The sequence below is a fragment of the Mirounga angustirostris genome, unplaced genomic scaffold (assembly GCF_029215605.1).
Source record: "Mirounga angustirostris isolate CCGP_5_RB_7025 unplaced genomic scaffold, mMirAng1.0.hap1 SCAF_3, whole genome shotgun sequence".
Lineage (NCBI taxonomy): Eukaryota > Metazoa > Chordata > Mammalia > Carnivora > Phocidae > Mirounga > Mirounga angustirostris.
In genome coordinates this window covers 13,598,448-13,619,094 of record NW_026991711.1, presented here as the reverse complement: position 1 = coordinate 13,619,094, position 20,647 = coordinate 13,598,448, and the positions used below count along the sequence as shown (strand labels likewise).

The window sequence follows — 20,647 nt, the reverse complement described above, 5'->3', positions numbered from 1 at the left end:
CCATAAAGACAGGGGTACTGGTGAGTTTTGGATGAAGGGCAGAGTGCTGCTGGCAGGGAGGGGGGTGAGGGTCTGTTGTCAGCATCAGGCCACACTCAGTGGCTTGCCCTGGCAGTGAGAATGAAAAGCTAGCGACGGCGCAGGGGACCTAGTGGCCATATATCCAGGGCCAGACCACCTCACGTGGGGGACGAGGGGCTTTGTGGTAGATGAGGCACCAGTCATAGGGTCCAGCCCGTGTGGTCCTGTGAGATTCACTGCGCTCCAGACCCAGTGACTGTCCTTACTGATCGCAGAAGCAATCAGGTGACATGGAGTAGATAAAAATGAACAAAATCCTGATCCTATAAAAACAGCTCAAAACCGCCCAAGGGACCCCACAAAGTGTCAGACCCTGTGCCCTGGACAGGCAGAAGCTTCATGCTGGAGTCATCCATAGGACGTGGAGAGCTCCCTGCCCTACTCTTCCTGGGGAAACTGCCCTCCACTGGGGCTTTAGGCCTTTCTGATAAGCAAAGAATAGATATATGCCTCAAACACGCATGCATAATTCTTAAGCTATAGTTTGATATACACATAATCCATTTATCTCCCTGAAATCCAAGGGCCTCACCTCCTGATTTTGAAAGCTTGTGATCTCCTCAGCACAGGGTAGCCCTTGGGGCTATTGGTGGTCATCCCGCTACTCTAATAACATGGAGATGTGCTGAGAGTGGTCTGCGTTGGTTGTTCCCTTCAACTATTAGTTTGATGTATTAAAATTCAACCATATTTATAAAATGTACTCAATCACTTTAATTGGATTTGTGAGAATGTATGATTTATGAAACATTACATAGATCCTTCCGGCTAATGCTAGACTTAACTATTACTTATTACTCTGGTTTCTTCCCTTTCTCCTAATCATGTGTACATGCATTGCAAATCTACGTATGTAGGGTTACTCAAAGATAGGAACAATTTGTTTTTCATCTTTGTATTCACTTGAGCCCAGCATCATACCACACATAAGGTAGAAATCCATAATTTATATTCTTAGAGCATGGCAGTTTTGGAGTCAGGCTAGGTAGGTTCAAATCTTGGATTTTCCCCTTACTAAGCTGTGTGACCTTGGGCAAGCTACTTAACCTTCCTGAGCCTTAGTTTCCACATTTGCAAAAGGGAGATAAAAATAAGACCTACTGCAGAGGCTTATTATGAACACCAAAAAGATCATTCACGGACAGCACTTAACACCATGCTTGGCATATCATAAGCATTCAATAAACATATAGTTTTTATGATTATATGAATAAGTGAAAGAAACACAGTGATAAACAGCAGTGGCTCAGGGGTCACACTGCCTGCGCTGAACTCCAGGTTCTACTTCTTGCTACTTGTTTGACCTAGGACAAGATTTCAATCTCCCCAGGGGTCAGTTCTCCCAACTAATTATAAGGAGGTATTACTGGTGCCTCCCTTACCCACAGGTCTGTCTGAGACCGTGCACTTGAGACACTTAGCGCAGTGCCTGGCATGTATATAATAGTAAGCAGTCAATAATAATACCTACATTTGATAAATGTTACCAAGTGTTATTATCATATAAGTAATTATCTTTTTAAAAAAACATTAGGTTCTTTAAATAATGGATGGATTCACTTTATACATAAATTTGACCAGCAATTTCTGGACTATCACAAGCTTAAGTGAAATCCAACCAGTAGCAACGGATGGGAATATTTGGCGTTCGCTGAGAGAAAAGACTTCTTCCATAAACAGGTTATGGGGAGGTCCTAAGAGGAAGAGGGAGAAATGCCGTATCTCAGTGTTTGGCCAGATCTGACGAGAAGGGACCCCAGACTCTGAAGACAGCTCTGCCCACTGGACCAAAGAGGTGCTGCCCCTGAGCCCAAGAGTTCTAAACTCCACCCTCCTGGGTACATTTTGGAGAAACAGTAAGCTGCAAGAAGTCTGAGAAAAATTAGCAGGGCAGCTGTCCCCTGAAGGTGGGTGACAGTGGGGGCAAACCCAGGAAGATGATCCTTGGTGGGTGTGTGGATGAGGAGCAGATGGCCCTAGTGGGCCGCAGGCCCCAGCCTGGGGGCAGGGTTTTCCGGATGCAGAGTGCAAGTAGAGCTCCCATCAGGGAAGGAGCCTGAATGGAGGCAGGTTCTCAGACCCTGAACTTGGAGGTAAAGAGAGAAGCCCCGGGGTACTCTCAAATGTAAGAACTGGGACATCCAATGGGTGAACAAGGCCAAGAGCAAGACAGAAAGTTGGAGCTTGGGTCAGAACAGCCATGTAGCCTTCAAAACTGGGGATACTGAGTCATTATCAGCCAGAGCAATGACCCAGTCTCAGTTCAGGATTTGTCTTAGGAACCCAGGAAAGGAGCTCAGGAGGGTGGGATAACAGGAAACCTGAGCTGAACACAGCAGGCCCTTTTTCTGTACACTCTTCTCTACCACGTTCCCTCGGTGAATCAAAGTCCCTGTGAAGGTGACCTCGCTTCATGAGGGAGACCACAGAAATGCATATCGACCTTTGTCAAAGCAACTTCAAAATGCTGGCCAAATTTACACATTTTCTTTGACTTCCCTCCTGCTTCACTGAATGATTCTCCCCCCCCCCCCCATGCAATTTTAATATCAAGGACAATTTTTATCAAGTCTTTCTCTGTAATCAGGATATAAAAATTATCCCAACATTTCTCTTTGAAAATGGATCTTCAGAGACTCAGTAGGCCTTTATGCATTACTAATGAGTTCTTTAGTGAAACATTTTGTCTTTTACTAAAATAAATCTCTCCTATTAAATCTTCCATATGAAAAATCTGATAGCATTTAAGCTGGCTAAGTTTCATTTGTGGAAAATCATCATGCTTGTGAAGGATTTAGGAGTCCTTACAGTTTGTTTTTGATCAAGCAAGGGGATCAACATCTGAGTTGGTGAAAAAAGTTGGAATACACATTCGCAGAACGGAATCTTTGTGTTAGGAGACAGCAGGGTGTTTTGCTGGTTAAGCCTCCTGACTTGTGAGGCACAACATTATCTAGCATTTCTTGGGGGTCTCTGTATTAGTTCCTCAGGCTGCTGTAACAAGTAGCACCAACTAGGTGGCTGGGGACTACAGAAACTTATTCTGTCACCGTTTTAGAGGCTGGAAGTCTGAAATTAAGGAGCATCTGCACCACCATGCTCCCTCCAAAGAACTAGGGAAGGACCTATTCCAGGCCTCTCTCCCAGCTTCTGGTCATTTCAGACATTCCTTGGCTTAGAGATGGGCAGCTTCTCCCTGTGTCTGTTCACATCATCCTCCCCCTGTGCATGTTTCTCCCTGTGCCTAAATATTTCCTTTTTTAAAGATTTTATTTATTTATTTATTTGAGAGAGAGAGAGAAAAAAAAAAAAACAGCATGAGAGGAGAGGGTCAGAAGGAGAAGCAGACTCCCCGCTGAGCCGGGAGCCCGATGCGGGGCTCGATCCCAGGACTCCGGGATCATGACCTGAGCCGAAGGCAGTCGCTTAACCAACTGAGCCACCCAGCTGCCCTAAATATTTCCTTTTTATAAGGACACCAGTCTTACTGGATTAAGGCCCACCCTAATGACCTCCTCTGAACCTAATTATCTCTCTAAAGACTCTATTCCCAAATAAAATCACATTCTAGATACCGGGGCTTATCCTTCGGGGATGACACAATGCAGCCCCGTAAAATTGAGTCTCCAGTATCAGCTCCCTAATGTCCATTTTCACACAAGGCTGCTCATTCTGTTCTAAACACCTCTTTCATAAGTTGGGCCAAAAAATTGTTACCCATAGCTCTTCCACTGACCACGAGGGACAGTGGAGAGGGGTACACTTTTTAGTCACTTGGGGCCAGAATTGAGTCCTGGCTGACTCTGACGTGGCCTTGGAAAGTACCTTCAAAGCCCTCCGAGCCTCATTTTCCTTACCTTTACATTCCCTTTAAATACCTTTAAATTACCAAAGCTGTAATAAGATACTGTGTTTCCAGAATGCTTTTCAAGGTGTGATACAAACGTTCTCTTGGATTTCTAGTCGGCAGCCTCGGACGCTGGGCTCTGCCATTTCTACCTGTATGATCCTGGGAGGTTATTTGCCCCTGTGTGCCCCCCTTTCATCCCATCAAATGAGAACATTAGCAGTACCACTGTTAAGATCTTGTATTGAAGATTAGAGTATAATCTACAGAAAGCACTCTGAGGCTGCCTGGTACGTGATATGCACACTGTTACATAAGCCTTAGCTATTTTTGTTGAGGGTGGGACCACGTCTTAGTACCCGGTGCGTAATTCCATCCCAGGCCCTGGCACAGAGCAGATGCTCCCAAAATGTTTGTCGAACGAATAAAGGAAGGGAGACCACAGGAGCAGGCCCGCACCTCGGCCGTGTAGCAGCTCAGCTCCTACCCCAGCAGGCAGCGCGGCAGGCAAGCGAGCCCCTGTGCCTACATCTTCCCAGGCCGTGTCTTCCCGAACGAAGTGCAGCTTCCTTCTGCTGTGGTCTGGTGGGCTGGCCAGGCCCGCGCCACCAGGAACTGCAAACCAGCCTGAGAGAAGTGTTCCCTTCTTGTGGGGCTAAAAATGAACGCACTCTTGAAAGGACACTTTATCTTTCCATCTCCTTCCTGAGCTTCTTAGCCAATCTTCCTCTGCTCCCTGGTGTCTTTCCTCGCCTTCCTCCCCTTGCTGCCCACTCCTCCCCCATGCGCCCGTGCATTCCTCACCCACCCTTCTCCCACCTCCGAGAAGCCTTCCCAGCTCCAACACCAGGAACCAGGGCACTCTGGCTGTGTTACAAGTATATTTATAATCAGGTGTGATGTGCAAAATATTTTAAGATAAATACCTCCGGACGCGCAGGGAGCAGGGAGACAACACCAGAGCTGGGTTGTGTGGGATTTAACAGTTTGATTCTAGGGAGTGTATGGGGGAGCGGTGCTAGGATTCAGGGGCGTGGCCAGAGCGACCAGAGAAGTGGGGAAAACACCTGAAAACGCCACAAGCTTGGGACAGCGGCTGCTTTCTAACCAGGACACGAGTACTTCCTGTCTTTGGAGAAAAGGCACAGCTGTTCAGGAGCGTCTCCCCTAAACACCAGCCATTGAGGCTGATGGTCTATCCGTGTCCCAGTTCCAGGAAGACCTCAGTGGCGGTAGGTGATTCACTGCTCGGTTTACGGATCAGACTGAAAAAGACTATCTGATAACAGAAGATGTATAGTGACATTTTATGTCTTTGGAAAAATGTCACTTATTTAAAAAGTGGCCAGCTTCTGGAAGCACTAACAACCAGTGAGAATAAAAATGGCAGCCAGCATTTACTGAGCATTTACTTTGTTCCAGGTGCTGTGAAGGCCTTTCTAAGGCTTCAGGAATTTAACTCCCACAGAGTGATTGTGAATGAGTCTGGCTTGTTTTAATTTTCCAAATGGCCAAGTCTTCCTCCCTACCCATCTCCCCCTCCACATACATCCAACTGGATAATCTGAAGTCAGTAAAGCATCCGACTCTTGATTTCAGCTAAGGTCATGATCTTAGAGTCATGAGATTGAGCCCCTTGTGGGGCTCCACACTGGGCATGGATCCTGCTTAAGGTTCTCTCTCCCTCTCCCCCTACCCCTTCTCCTGTTGGCTCTCTCTCTCTCTCTAATATATATATACGGCTTGGCACATAGAAGGGGATCAATAAGATTTGTCAATGAGAAGAAAGGACAATCATGTGGTGCCCTCTGTGTAAGGGTCCTTGTACTTCTGGGCTTTGAGGAGAAGGTATAATAAATAGACTAGAAACATGTGCCCTTCCCCACAGGAAAATTCCTACTGCTGTGATATTAATATTTCATAGAGCTTCTGTTTCACCCATGGCCATGGCAATGCACACATTTATGAACGTGATGTTAGGAAATCTAGACCCTGAAATCAAACAACCGCTAACCTGGTTTTGTGTTAATGTTGATATTTTCTCACAATCCACACTCACCAAAGTACCTCTGTGACAAAAGACATTCACCTTCCAGTCAGATAAAATTATTTTCAAATGAAGCATCTGATGCCCAGAAATCAGCTTCCTTAAATCTCTCAAGAATGCAGGGGCAATTTTTAGTGTCACTGATTTATCTTAGTTGGCACATTTTCAGTTAACATCTGAACTGAAAAGACCAGTAAAAACAGGATGTGGCTCCTGAATTAAATATGACAAACAGCTCTTTCCAATCACAAGACAAAAATGGTACAAGAAACTAAAACTGCATAGGGAACCAAAATCCATTAAAAAATAAAGATTTAAATATGCTTTGAAATGGCAAACTACAATCAACCCTCTTTTTCTCTCTTCCTCGTTTATCAGTTTTTATGTTTTGCCTACCTAAAATGGTTATAAAATTAGGTCCTAATTGCACTCACCACTAGTGCTTGAAGGAGTAAGGCAGTTGTCACAATGAAGGAAACCATCAACAAGACAAAAAAAGCAACCTACTGTATGGGAGAAGATATTGGCAAATGAACTATCCAAAATATATAGGAAACCTATACAACTCAATACCAAAAAAATAATAATAATAATCCAATTTAGAAATGGGCAGAGGACCTGAATAGATATTTTTTCTATAGAAGACATACAGATGGCTAACAGACACATGAAAAGATACTCAACATCAGTCATCATCAGGGAAGTGCAAATTAAAACCATGATGAGATATCACCTCACACCTGTCAAAATGGCTAAAATCAAAAGCACGAAAAACAGGTATTGGTTAGGATGTGGAGAAGAGGAACCCTCTGACAGTGTTGGTGGGAATGCAAACTGGTGCAGCCCCTGTGGAAAACAGTATGGAGTTTCCTTAAAAAACTAAAAATGGAATTACCATATGATCCAATAATTCTACTACTGGGTTTTTATCCAAAGAAAACAAAAACACAAATTCAAAAAGATATATGCACCCCTGTGTTTACTGCAGCATTATTTACAATAGCCAAGTTATGGAAACAACCCAGTGTCAATTGATATGTGAATGGATAAAGAAGATGTGGTGTAGACATACAATGAACTATTACTCAGCCATAAAAAAGAATGAAATCTTGTCATTTGCAACAACATGGATGGACCTAGAGGGTATCATGCCAAGTAAAATAATTCAGTCACAGGGAAATACCATACCATTTCACCAATATGTGGAATTCAAGAAACGAAAGGAAGGAAGGAAGGAAGGAAAGAAAGAAAGACAAGAAAAACAGATTCTTAAATACAGAGAAAAAATGTGATTGTCAGTGGGGGGTGGGGGGATGGGTGAAACAGGGGATTAAGGGTACCCTTACCATGATGAGCACTGAGTATGTACAGAAGTGTTGAATCACTATATTGTACCCCTGAAACTAATATTAACACTGTATATTCATTATTTTTCAATTTAAAAATTAAAAACTAAAAATTAAAAAAAAAGGAAACAAGGAAGGGGGCAGTTGCATGAGTCCCAAATCTATTCACAAAGTGCTGGTGATGGCCCTAAGGTGCCCCCAGCCCTCTATTGATAACAAATGACCCTAAATGCATTATCTAGAGATGGGAAAACCCAGAAGCACTCTCTAAGGAAGGTAAAAGCATTAGCACTGGGGGAGGGCTCTGGGGGTCACCCCACAGTCCGGGTGCCGCAGTGGAATGACAGGTAATGCTGGTTCAGGTGGTTTTCTGGGTGGCTCAGTCGTTAAGCGTCTGCCTTCGGCTCAGGTCATGATCCCAGGGTCCTGGGATCGAGCCCCGCATCGGGCTCCCTGCTCCGCGGGAAGCCTGCTTCTCCCTCTCCCACTCTCCCTGCTTGTGTTCCCTCTCTCGCTATGTCTCTCTCTGTCAAATAAATAAATAAAATCTTTAAAAAATAAATAAAAAAGGAAGAAAAAGCAAACTCAACTACAGTTCCCACTATCACTTGGGCCAGTCATCTACTCAATGTGCTTCAGACGTCCTCCTCTCCCCCACGCCCCCATAGCTGTGCACTCGTTGGCAGTGGGGAAAATTGGAAGTGTTGGTTACTGCCTATCAGCATTTGTGATTTTTCCCTAGTTTCCCCATCTGGCCACTTCTCCAATCTTCCTTAGATCTTCCTACACGTTTCCTCCATCCCGTGGGAGCAGGAAATAAAGGAACACTCCCCAGAAAAGGGAAGATCAGATCGTAAATATGCCCTTTTTAATCTGTCTTTAATAAGTACAGATTTTATGCTCTTGACCAAAAGAGTATTGCATACAACATGAGTTGTACTATAAATTGAACTAAATTACTAATAAACAGAAAGAGCTTATTTTAAATTCATACATAATATTGATGATCCGGGCAACTGTTCATTTTGATGGAAGTTCTGGTTATCATTTGCTTGTAGCGATTCCCTGAATTCAGTTTCCTCTAATTCCAAAGTCCTGATGTGGTTGTATTTTATTTGCTCTATTATGTAGTTGGAACTAATAATACAAGGAGCTCATGTGGTTCAATTAGTTTATTTAAATTCAAAAGAAGCTTAAAAGCCTAATCTGTCACTTGCCTTGGAGTACAGCTATATCAGCTGCATAGTTAATGTTATAAATTAGGCCCTGATGTGAGTAACCATTTTATTCCCCTACACTTTTACTTGCCCATATCCTTCCGGAAATGTGCTGCAGAAGGAAGAGAAGGTTCAGGCCAAATGTTCAACTCAGCCTTTTGCCACCTGACTTAAACCCATAAAAATGATAGACCAATATAAATCTGCTGCCCTGGTCAAATCGAGGCCTTTCTTTCCCACCCTCCCTCCACTCTGAAAAAACTTGAGAGTTTCTGAAACTCATCCAGCCAGTTCAGTCCCTTAGAAATGTCTGCTGGACAACTTACATGTCACGAGGGCCAAAACGGTGGTCTGTTTGATTGAATTTCTCACTTTCAAGCTGCGTACACTGTAGGTACTTAATAAATTCTCCTAGACTTCATCAATTTTGACTTAATTCGCCACTTCTGCTGGTGTGCCCCATGCCTCGTCTGTCACGTAACTTCTCAACTATTCTCAGAATGTGCCCGGGCTGTTGCCAGCTAAGTGTCTGGTGTCACTCTTTACTGTAACCGTTGGTAGAAGTAGCCTTCCCCTTTCACTAGATTAGGAACATTCAAGAGGAAAGAGATGTGGAATTGACAATGTAGAACAATGTTTCCCAAGCAACTTCTGCTGTCTCTCGAGCTGTCACAGCCAGCAGAAGGAGCCGAGATATGGGAATATGAACGCACCCATTCGACAGATGAGAAAATTGAGACACAGACCATTATAATGATTGGTAAAAGTTCGCATAACCATTTGGGGATGAAGCCACAACCAGAATTCCAGGATTTTCCCACTGGAATGCTTACTTGCTTTAACGTCTAGATGAGTCATGCCATGCCCATCAGCGTGGTCAGGTTTGAGCAGGAAAAATATCAAAGCGAACCAGATCTGAGGCTCTTCTGAAGAGAGAAATGGCCAGTGTTGGCACTGATTGTGAGAATAAGAGTAGCAGAGGGTTAAAGAGCTTCATAGCTCCTGGAAGCACGGAGTTAGAGAAACCGAACGAGGATTAGAGAGGTGATTTTTAATACCATTTCTTTTTCTCTACTATGCAGCGAAGGTGTTATTAGTAAGAGTGATGATGAGGATGAGAATGGTAAGAGTAATCATATCAAAATCTTACGGAGGCCTCACCGTGTGCCAGAAACTGTTCAAACACTTCACGGGCATGAACTCTTCGTCTGTACCAAAAGTCTAGAGGGAGGAACTCCTGCTGTCCCCGTCTTGGGGACAGCTGGAGGCCAGAGAGTCCCATGGCAAGAACAGCAAAGCTGGATTCGGAGCCAGAGCAGTCCAGGGAAAGAGTCTGTTCCCTTTACCACGAGTGCAAACCGCTTCTCCAAGAGAGGTTCCAAGACAGACCAGGTCTCAGGAATGTAACTCCAGGACGAGAATTTGTCGTCCCATCGGGAGCTCGTTAAGCTGGTCTCACGTGTATGGGATGCAGAGGAAGCTGAGAGCCTCTTCCATGGCCAGCTTTGGGGTCCAAGGCAGACTCCTGGACTCAAAGGACCCCTGCAGGCCACTCTCAGAGCACATACATCTGCCACCAGTCACCAGAGTCGGCACTTGTCCTTCCAGAGCCTGGCCTGCTCACTCTGAAACACTATTGTGTACTGAAAACGGGGAGTGTCCAAGACCCAAATGCAAGAGGCGAAATTCAGTAGGTCAGACGGTGACCCCAAACCTCAACTGGGATTACTCTCCCCCAGAAGGACCTGTTTTAGAGCCTGCTGATCAATGACTCAGCCCACACCAAGACCCAATTCAAATTACCCCCAAGTGATACATGCAGCAGGGGCCTAGGAACTGTTTGAATTGTACATCCTATAAAATCCATACCTTTTCCCATGGAAAATGAGTAGGATATATTCTGTCGGCAATTCCTGTAGGCAAAAATTCCTGTTGTGAATCACTTTAACAATCTCCTAATTAATCTGTTTTCTTTTCGGCGTCCATGTTTTAATTGACTTTTTCAATTAGGAGCATACTAGAAAAAGATTCTAAAAATTACTTGTTTTAAAATAAGCATTTAGAAAATCTCATTTTCCAATTATGTTTCCCCCCCTCACACCGACCTGATTCTGAAATCTTTTCTTAGCCACGGCTGAATTTATTCGATCCCACGCCATGGAATGTAATGGCCGTGTAATTCTGATGGCTCCGATCTGTTGTCCTGCCAAGTACAGATTCCAGTTTAGCATCTTTCCACATTCCGGTGAGAATCGACATGGGTCCTCTGTATTCGAATCTTCCATGGTCGCTTACTTTAATAAACTTAATTCGGCTTGACATTTTTACTTCTAACCAATACTCCCTAATCTAAAATTCCTGGAATAGAGATTATTTTTGAAGGTAGAATAAACTGCACAAATTCTGTGTAGATGCTGGCAGAATTCTGCTTTTGTTTTTAAATAAGTGGTCTCCAAACAATGCAAACTATAATAAAAGTAGAGAGAGTAGTAAATAAAAGTAGTATGAAATCGAATAGTCAGAGTACAATTTTGCATGTAGTTAGCATAAAACGATGCTCTGCTCCTGCTTAAAAACTCCGTGGCAATGAAGTTCAAACCCCTCACCCTGGCTCCGGTCTGCTCCTGTTTGCTGTCTCCTCACCCCTGCTCCGACGTGCATGCCCTCTGTACTCCAGCCTCGGGAAACTTCATGCATGACCCCTGATGTTACATTCACCTAGCACATTCTCCTCTCACGTTCTGTTCCTCTCGTTCTCATTGTGTGTTCTCTTCCCTCAACACACACACACACACACACACACAGAGGCACCACTCACTCACTCCCTTGCCATGTTCCTTCTTATCCTTTGGGTCCCAGTTTAAATGTCACTTCTTCAGCATCCTTCCCTGACCCACCACCCTCTCTCACCATTCTCCTCAGAACACATAACACAATTTATAATTGTACATTTATCTGTGTCGTCCTTTGGTTAAATGGTGCCATGCCTGGCACACACATGGTAAGATCTTCTAGCCTGAAAGTACACCAAGGACAATGGTGAGTATGATCCAGACCACTTGTGGTCTCCATACCCCCAGGGGTGAGCAAAGCACCGGAAGGCCTGATGTCCTCCGGAGTTTGATCCCCACATTGGCCCCTTGGATGGGCCCATCTACCTGCCTTCGCCTGGGCTCCTGTGTTTCATTTCCAGAAGACTCTCCACATGGACTCCGCCATGGCACCCTCCCATCCCCATCCCACAGAAACCATGCAGTGCTCTTCTCTAGAGGCCGGACCCTACTTCTTTCACTTCCCCAGACACAGTGTTTAACCAAGAACTAAAAAGGAGGGAGAGTTGAAGTAAAACAAAAAACAATCCTAGAGGCCACAGGAAGACTTTTCCAAGACATTTTTATTTTTATTTCTTGGACTAAAATCGGGAGACACCACTTTGGATGCCGCTGTGTGTTTTACAATGATATACAGAGACGCTGTACATTTCTGCACACTGCCCTCTCCCTTTTGGTTATGACAACTTGCTATGATAATCAGCAGTTTTTGTGTGATGATTCATATCCTGACAAATCTTACGCCTTCACAAAAACTTCCTTACAAATTGTTTACTGTGTCAGATAGCTCATTATATTTTGACAGTTGCTTTTCCTTTAGGATTTTAGAATCCTGGAGGATCCTTTACTAAAACTCTGCCTAGATTTTCCCGGTTCTTGAATTAGTATGCCTCAAACATCCATGGTGCAACATACTTCACAATATTAATACTAGATTGAACTCTGGTGCAGGGCTGTTTATTTATTTTTTATTATTTTTTAAGATTTTATTTTTTTATTTGAGAGAGTGAGAGCAAGAGCACGAGTTGGGGGGGAGGGGCCAAGGGAGAGGGAGAAGCAGACTCCCCGCTGAGCAGGGAGCCTGACCTGGGGCTCCATCCCAGGACCCTGAGATCATGACCTGGGCCACCCAGGCACCCCAGGTCTGTTTCTTTAAATATGCATACTTGCAGAAATACCCCAGAGACCTGAAAATAATTTTAAATATAAGATACTTGAATAAGTATAATTAAGTAGCTTTCATCATGTTTTAAAGTAAAACTCCGTTCTACGGAAGAAACAAAAAGCCATAGAATGCAACTAAATCTGTGATCTGCACGTCCTGTAAACAAAATATCATATACAAATATTTTCTCCTTCTTTGGTAATATTAACAACATTTACTCAGTGCTTACTATGTACCAAGCGTATGTACCTCTAAACTTTGTGCATATACTAATTCATTGAATCCCACAACAGCCCTTAGAGAAAGCACAATTCATGGTTTTTGTTGTACAGATAAAAAAAAAAAAAAAACTGATGCACAAGAAATTCAAGTAGTTTGCTCAAAGTTACACAGATAGGAAAGAGCAGACCAAGTTATGTGCCCAGGAGTCTGCCTCCAGAGCCTGTGAGCTTAACCATTTCTCCATCCCCCTACAGAGGGATAGACCCAGGCAAATAATCTTTTTCCATTCGCAAATTCTCATATATATTTTACTATATTTTAAATTGTGTTATGCATCCCTATTATTATATATATGCACCCGTATTATCTTATCAAGGATAGCACTAGATTTTTATCTTTCCTAGATTTTAATTATTGCTAATAAATAGCTTGGTGTAGTGATGTAATTGAGTCAGGTCGACGTGAATTTAGAATCTAGCTCTACCGCTTACCGATTATATGACCTCGGAAAAGTTCCTTAATATTTCTGAGCCCATTTGCTATTTTGTGAGATAGGTACCCTTATAGCTGTTGTAAGGGGAAAATGAGATAACCATGTATAGATTGTCTGGCACGTAGGTGATCAATAATATGCCTTACTCCAAGTATGTAAGTAAGGACACTAGGAAATTGCATTAATTCTCATGAAAAAGAAGGTTCCATCAATAAATTACTAATTCAATGCTGTAAATCATGTTCTCTTGGCTGAACATAGTTTATACAGTTCCTTAAGTGTCCCAATTGTATCAAAAGATAATAGCATTTACAAGAAAACCATATTTTTCTAGCGTAATCGAAAGTTTTACATGTAGCTACAAAGGATTACGTTAGAAGACTAGTGAATCAAAGGGACGGTTATATGAATGAGCAAAAATGAAGAGCCAAACTGGTAGAAGTGTGACATTTCACAGATTCCATCACCATTGTATGGAACTCTCCTTCCCCAATCCCCTCATTAGGACGAGCTGTATGTTTGTGCACACAGGCCTATATGGTTATCTTGTATACCTGAGCCTTTCTGGGTGTCAGCCTCCAGGTGAAGTGATGGTTCCTAAAGAGGGTGTGGGTTGAGGTTGTCAGAGAGAAGTCCGGGGTGCATACTTTCTGTACGAGAAATGTCATTCTGTTTAATCCTCTCCCACCCGGGCTGATGGTCCATAGCTACGTCTTGTATCCCATGAACCACCTCCCATCATAGATGATAAGAGTATATTTGGGCACTTGGCCTACACGCACCCAATCCAGAGACTGGCCACACACCTGTGTTGTAGGAGCTGACCCAATACGCACGCTTCTTGGAGATTTGATTTTAGCAAACTCAGCAATTGTCAAGGGAGAACATCACAAAACAAAGAGCAAAGGAAAGTTAGGATAAAAACTATCTCCCCGGGCGCCTAGGTGGCTCAGTTGGTTAAGCAACTGCCTTCGGCTCAGGTCATGATCCTGGAGTCCCTGGATCGAGTCCCGCATTGGGCTCCCTGCTCGACAGGGAGTCTGCTTCTCCTTCTGACCCTCCCGACCCTCCCCCCTCTCATGCTCTCTCTCTCTCAGTCTCTCTCTCAAATAAATAAATAAAATCTTAAAAAAAAAAAAAAAAACTATCTCCCCAAAACTGCAGAGACAAGTAGATGGAGAGAGAAAGAGAGAGATTCCTAGGCCTTTTGGATTTAGATTATTTTTCATTGTGGTTCCAGTTTACCTGTGTCTTTATAACAGACCTTCCAATGGTTGCCCCGGGATGGCTTTTTCACACATAGGAAGCTGCAGGACACATTCAAACTATGAGCTTGCGACTAAGGAGACATACTGACCCGGATGCCTGGGTGGCTCAGTCGGTTAAGCATCTGCCTTCGGCTCAGGTCATGATCCCAGGGTCCTGGGATCGAGCCCCGCATCGGGCTCCCTGCTCCGCGGGGAGCCTGCTTCTCCCTCTGCCTCTGTCTCTCTCTCTCTCTGTCTCTCATGAATAAATAAATAAAATCTTTAAAAAAAAAAAAAAAGAGGAGACATACTGACCTATAACCACTGTTACAGAATTTTATTAACAGAAATGGGACCAATTCCTTTTGATGTTCCCAGTACCTGCCTGTGTCCTACCTGCAGAGGGTGACACGACCTCTAATGCTAACAGTAGAGCCTCAGAACAGCATCGGTTGATGAGCCCAGACCACAGGGACCAAGCCTGCCACTGACATCTGCCCTTCTCCACCGCGGCAGGGGAAGGTTCACGCTGGAGAGGGGCTTACACTGTCAAAAGTGCAGCTGACATTTGCGGGAAACGGAGGGAGAACTCCAGATGTTTAGAATTAGGATGACTATAAACAAATTTGTCTCCCCAGATCCACTACGCTTGCCATTTAAAATTATTTTTATATCTGGTAAACAAACCCATATTCTCTTTTCTTGGTTGCAAATAGACTAATTCTTTAGGGAATGATAATACTCACACTGGTTAGCACAGTCTGCTCTTCTTTCTCCAGGAATTGCATAATTCACACATCAACATGATTCTCTCAATCAGTAATTTTGAAAACTTGGGAATTCAGTATGAACACTCCATTTGCAACTATTCTTCGAGACTGGCTTTATGCACACCTGTCACCTAATTAATTTTTTTCACTGTGCCGACTTTAACGTCAAAATATTACTTTAGCCATAAACACTCTTCACTGTGTCATATCGTGACATTAAATTTGATACAACTGTCATGGGAGTGGGGCAGGGACATGGGGTAACAGCTTTTGTGTACCAAGCTAATTAGCTGCAGGTAATTATCTGAGTTTATGCCTGGAATTTTCACTAATGCATCTATTACTAAGAAATATCCACTCCTATAGGACCATTGTCTCTTCTTCAGTGATTTGGACTAGGGGTATCTTCAGCCAATCTGGAACATGCATTTCAAGAAGTTCTTATTACTGTCCCCACTGCACAAATTCGGCACGTCATCATTCATTTTTGGTTATCACCCCAGCATGCACAAACCAACATAGAGCAAGTTCAAAGAGTCCTTTTGATAAGTCCCCATAAAAATGCTCCTCTGGTTGCCTTCCACACCGCCTAGAAGGGTCTGCCTTTACTCCTAGCACTCAGGTTTCTTTAGAGTCTGTTGTCAGAGTTGGAATCCATTAGACAGAACAAGGGCAAAAAAATCTCAGGAAGCTTCTCTGCTGAACAGGTTTGAGCAAGGTTGATAATCATCTAATGCCTGATTCAAGGCTGTTGTACGTTCCAGCATGCGTGCGCATGCGCACGCACACGCACACATGCACACACTCGCACGCACGCACAGGATCCTTACCTTTGTATACGTGGAGCAATTGTGAAATGGTTGACAATAGATGACGGCTACTCCTAACAGTCCTAAAACCAAAACATTCGTTTTACAGGGCCGTTGTTCAAGAGAGAACTGCAAGTATCTTCATCCTCCAACACATTTAAAAACTCAACTAGAAATTAATGGGAGGAACAATTTGATCCAGCAAAAAACTGCTGCTGCGATGCTTGCCCAGCAGATGCAATTTATGTTTCCAGGAACCCCACTTCATCCAGTGGTGAGTACGTCGCATCTAATGATGGGCTTGATGATTAAAGTGTTGGTACACGCAGGGCCACATTGACCTAAAATGGCCTCCCCCCCACTTTGTCTCTGGCTACAATTAAAGCGAATAGCTTTGGAGCTAAATGGATGCTGAAAATAGGGCTTTTGAAATTACTTAAATGGAAAAAATGTGTGTGGACACAGTAGGCAAAGACAGTTCCTAAGCGGTACCTGGGAAATCTGTGTCCCTCCAACTCTTGCTCACCGGTAAACTCCGCGTTGGAACCATCTTAGAATGGAAAGAGTTCTGCATTTTCATGTAGCGTGTGAAGTGATGATCCATGTAAAGAGGAGGCGTCGATGCCTATCATATTGTTAGCAACTTAGCAGATAGTTTCGTTCATTGGCATCATTTTATAGGGTGAGCGAAGTGAGAGACCGGAGAAGTTAAGTGATTTACCCAGTGTCATGCAGCTAATAAGCAGGTGGGGCTGGCACTGGGGCTCAAGACATCCTGAGCGGGGCGCTCTCCACAGTCAGTTCCCCCCGGGAGTCCCACAGCATCCCCAGAGAAGGCTGTCTGAGCCACGCACGCCCACCCTCTCTCTGAGGCCGGCCAAGGGTGTGGCGGCTGTGACCAGGGCCACAGGATTAAATGCTCAAGGGAGTTCAGTCTTTGAATACGTATTGTGTCATATTTTCTCCCTGATTTCAGTGTTTGAAAGTACTTCCTTAAAGGTCTGGGAATTGTTTTAGGAACAAGGCCCTGGGGAAAAGGAGTGCATTTGGCTTGAGGGGATTTCATTTACATTGGTGAATTATTTGTCAAAAACAAGCTAATTTTTTTTTTAAAGAAACAAAGCCAGTAAAGTGAGCAAAATTTGCTTTTATAAAGAAGTACATACACAAAAGACTATTATTTAAAAATTAGTCTTTATTGTGTGAAAAGTCTATGTTACTGAAAGCTGCTAAATTAAAAAGGATAGCTACCCCTGAGATGTACTTGTGATGAGATGGGGAGGGTGGGAACGGCCGGAAGAAGGAGAGAATCCGGGCAGATGGTTAACAGTTCTGCTTGTCTCCAGGTTTCTGCTCAGCAATGGTGGCACAAAGTAGCCAGGGCCCAGCTCTGCCCAGAGTTAAAAAAAAAAAAAAGTACCAGGTGCAGAGGGCTCCACCGTAAATGAGATACAGTCTTTTGGGAGTAGACAGAGTCATGAGACAGGCAAAGTAAGATTCAGGCACAGGGAATTATGATTTTGAATGAGGCAGGAAATGCTGCTTGGAGGAGGTCCCAAATAAGTATATCCCAAAGGATGAGTATATCCCAAAGGATGCGTAGGGAGGAGCCTAGATGTAAGGAGAGCATAGACAGAGATCTGAATACATTTCACACCGTATAGAGGCATTTAAGTGGATCTATTTAAAACCACACACATGTATAATTTATGGTTCTCTATTGATATATGTGTATAAATTATTTTATTAAATTACCTACAGCTAAAATAATTTTTATTCATATTAAATAATGTCTGTAGGAATAAATTTAGAACCACCAAGGTCAACATAGTAACACTGCATTATGTGTCTGTCTCACTCATTTTAATCATTCACTTCTTATTTATTTAGAATTCATAAAGATTGACCCTGGTACTTAATAATGGCAGTGTTAATAAGAAAAGTCCATTCCCGTTGTTAACTATTAGTTGAACTTCTTTTTGGAAGTTATATTTATGTATTGTCTCAAATATTAATTAGAAGTTAATAACCACAATTCGTCTATGAAAAAGGAATTGTACATTTAAATATTTCAATAGATGTTTTAAATCCCAAGAAATCCCAGAATAAGAAATGTGATGCACTTAAAAATCATCAACTCTACAAACAAATAACTTCAGAGTCTCAGGAATGAATTAGTGACCTAGTACAGTATAATGGGCCAAATAACAGCCCTGGAAGGTACAGGGAACGTGTAAATGTCACCTTATAAGGAAACCAGGTATTTGCAGCTATGAGGAAGTTGGGCATCTTGAGATGGGACAGTGCTCCTGGATTAAATGCAATCACAAGGAGCCTTATGAGAGAGAGGTAGGGGGAGAGTGGGCACATGTGGAAGAGGAGAGGGACAATGTGCCCGTAGAGGCAGAGACAGGTGGTGAGGCCAGAAACCAGAGAATGCCAACAGCCACCAGAAGACAGAAGAGAAGAGGAATAGATTCTTCCCTGGAGCCTCCAGAGGGAGCATGAAATGCCAATACCTTGATTTGGTCCCGGTGAAACGGATTTCAGGCTTCTGGCCTTCAGAAAAATGCAAGGATAAATTTGTGTTGTTGTAAGTTGCCAAGTTTATGGCAGTTTGTCAGACTGGCCACAAGAAATGAATAACACATGGGAGTTGCTTAAGACAAACACACTGATAAACACAGAGTAGCAGGTACCACTCCATTTTAGGTCTCCTTCTAGGCTAACCTTCTCTAAAGAACTATGGATTTTTCCACTCCCTCCTAACTTCCATCTACCCTAAACCTAGTCCCTTGATTATCTCACCAGTGACCTCTGTATTGCTAAACCAGTGGTCTCTTTTGTCTTCACTGTGTTCGTTTGACCTCTTAGCCATATTCAACCCACATAATCAATCTCTCCTTTGCGGAACACTCCTTTCCTCTCTAATCTGTCTTCCTCCCTGGGAAAAGGCTGGAGATGTTGCCCATTGTGTTCCTCTACTATATGTGGAGGCTGCTGCACATGGAGGTTCCTGGCACTGGACGTTTCCTTCATGGATCTCATCCATTCCCATGGCTGTAAATCATATGTAAGCTGCGAACTCCCCAGTACATGTTTCCAGTCCTCTCCTCGGAGCCCCGAGTTTGCATATCTAACTTCCTACTGGACTCATCTTTAAATTGCTCACAGGAACCTGACATGTTCAAGCCCAAATGTTCCCATTTCAGTAAATGCAACCAGCAGTTTCAAAACCAAAATTAAGCAGATTCTCTCACATCCAGTTCATCAGCAAGTGCTATCATATCTGCTTTCAAGTCTGTTTCCTTCTCCACCTCCCTAAACCTGCATCTGAGCCTCCATCAATCTTTTATTCAAATATTTCCTTTCTAATCTGTCAGTTTCCACTCTTGCTTTATTCCAGTGTATTCTGCATACAGCAACCAGAGGAATATTTGTAACACATAAAGGCATCATATCACTCCCTTACTTAAGACCCATCAGTGCTCTCCCATTTCATTAGAGACAAAGCCTAAACATTAACCATGACTATACTCTAGAATGTCATCCGTGGGCTGGTCCCCACCAGCTCACCAACTCATCAGGGGCCACTCTTTCTGTATTCACTGGAACCAAACTGAACTTTCAGTTCTGTGAACACACAAAGCTCTTGCTTGCCTCATGGTCTTTGCTCTTGCTGGAAGTACCCTGCTGCTCTTCACATGTTAACTTCATCTTATCCAGAAGGACTCCGTATGCATCCCCTGTGACCCACCACCAATCTCCATCACAACCAATGAGGCCTCCTGATTTCTGTTTATCCATAAAAATAAATTGTAATTTTGTTTGTTCTTTCTCATTAGGGTTTAAGTTCAATAAATATGCACACAGTGGTCTGTACCAAAAAATACTCAGTGAATGAAAACACAAATCGTTCTTTCCTCTCATAACTCTTCTGTCTCAAATTCACCATATTTTAAAAGTCCCCTTCAGTTTTTCCTCCTGGCAGTTTTTCTCTCCCCAGTTCCTAGTAGGATATAACAGTAATTCTTTTTTTCCTTTCCTTCCTCACACACTGCACCCCCCATCCAACGCACAGCCTTTGTGTGTACACTCAAGGTAAAGAAGTGGGTGGTTAGACCTAATAAATGATTTTAGTAATACTGCCGGGTACAAAATCAATACACAGAAATCTGTCATGTTTCTATACACTAATAATGAACTATCAGAAAAATTAAGAAAAAAAATCCCATTTACAACTTCATCAAAAAGAATAAAATACCTAGGAATAGATTGAACCAGGGAGGTAAAAGGCCTCGTACACTGAAAATTTTAAGATATTGATGACAAAAATTGAAGAAGACAGAACTAAGTGGAAAGATATTTCATGCTCATGGATTAGAAGGATTAATATTATCAAAATAGCCATACTACCCTAAGTGATCTACAGATCCAAATAATCCCTATCAAAATTCCAATGGGTTTTTTCACAGAACTAGAACAAATAACCATAAAATTTGTATGGAATCACAAAAGACGCTGAATAGCCAAAGAAATCTTGAGAAAGAAGAACAAAGCTGGAGGCATCAT

General features: G+C 43.1%; 1 protein-coding gene across 6 annotated transcripts in view; it reads left to right on the top strand.

Annotated features, from left to right (window-relative positions):
- The window catches only part of MBNL2 (muscleblind like splicing regulator 2), a 156,058-nt gene that overhangs the window by 84,948 nt on the left and 50,463 nt on the right, over nucleotides 1–20,647 (top strand). For all 6 annotated transcript variants that reach the window (XM_064585943.1, XM_045869619.3, XM_045869620.3 and 3 more), the window contains one exon: nucleotides 16,185–16,349. In XM_064585943.1, the coding sequence (XP_064442013.1) occupies nucleotides 16,185–16,349 (165 nt within the window). The remainder of the gene's footprint in view (nucleotides 1–16,184; nucleotides 16,350–20,647) is intronic.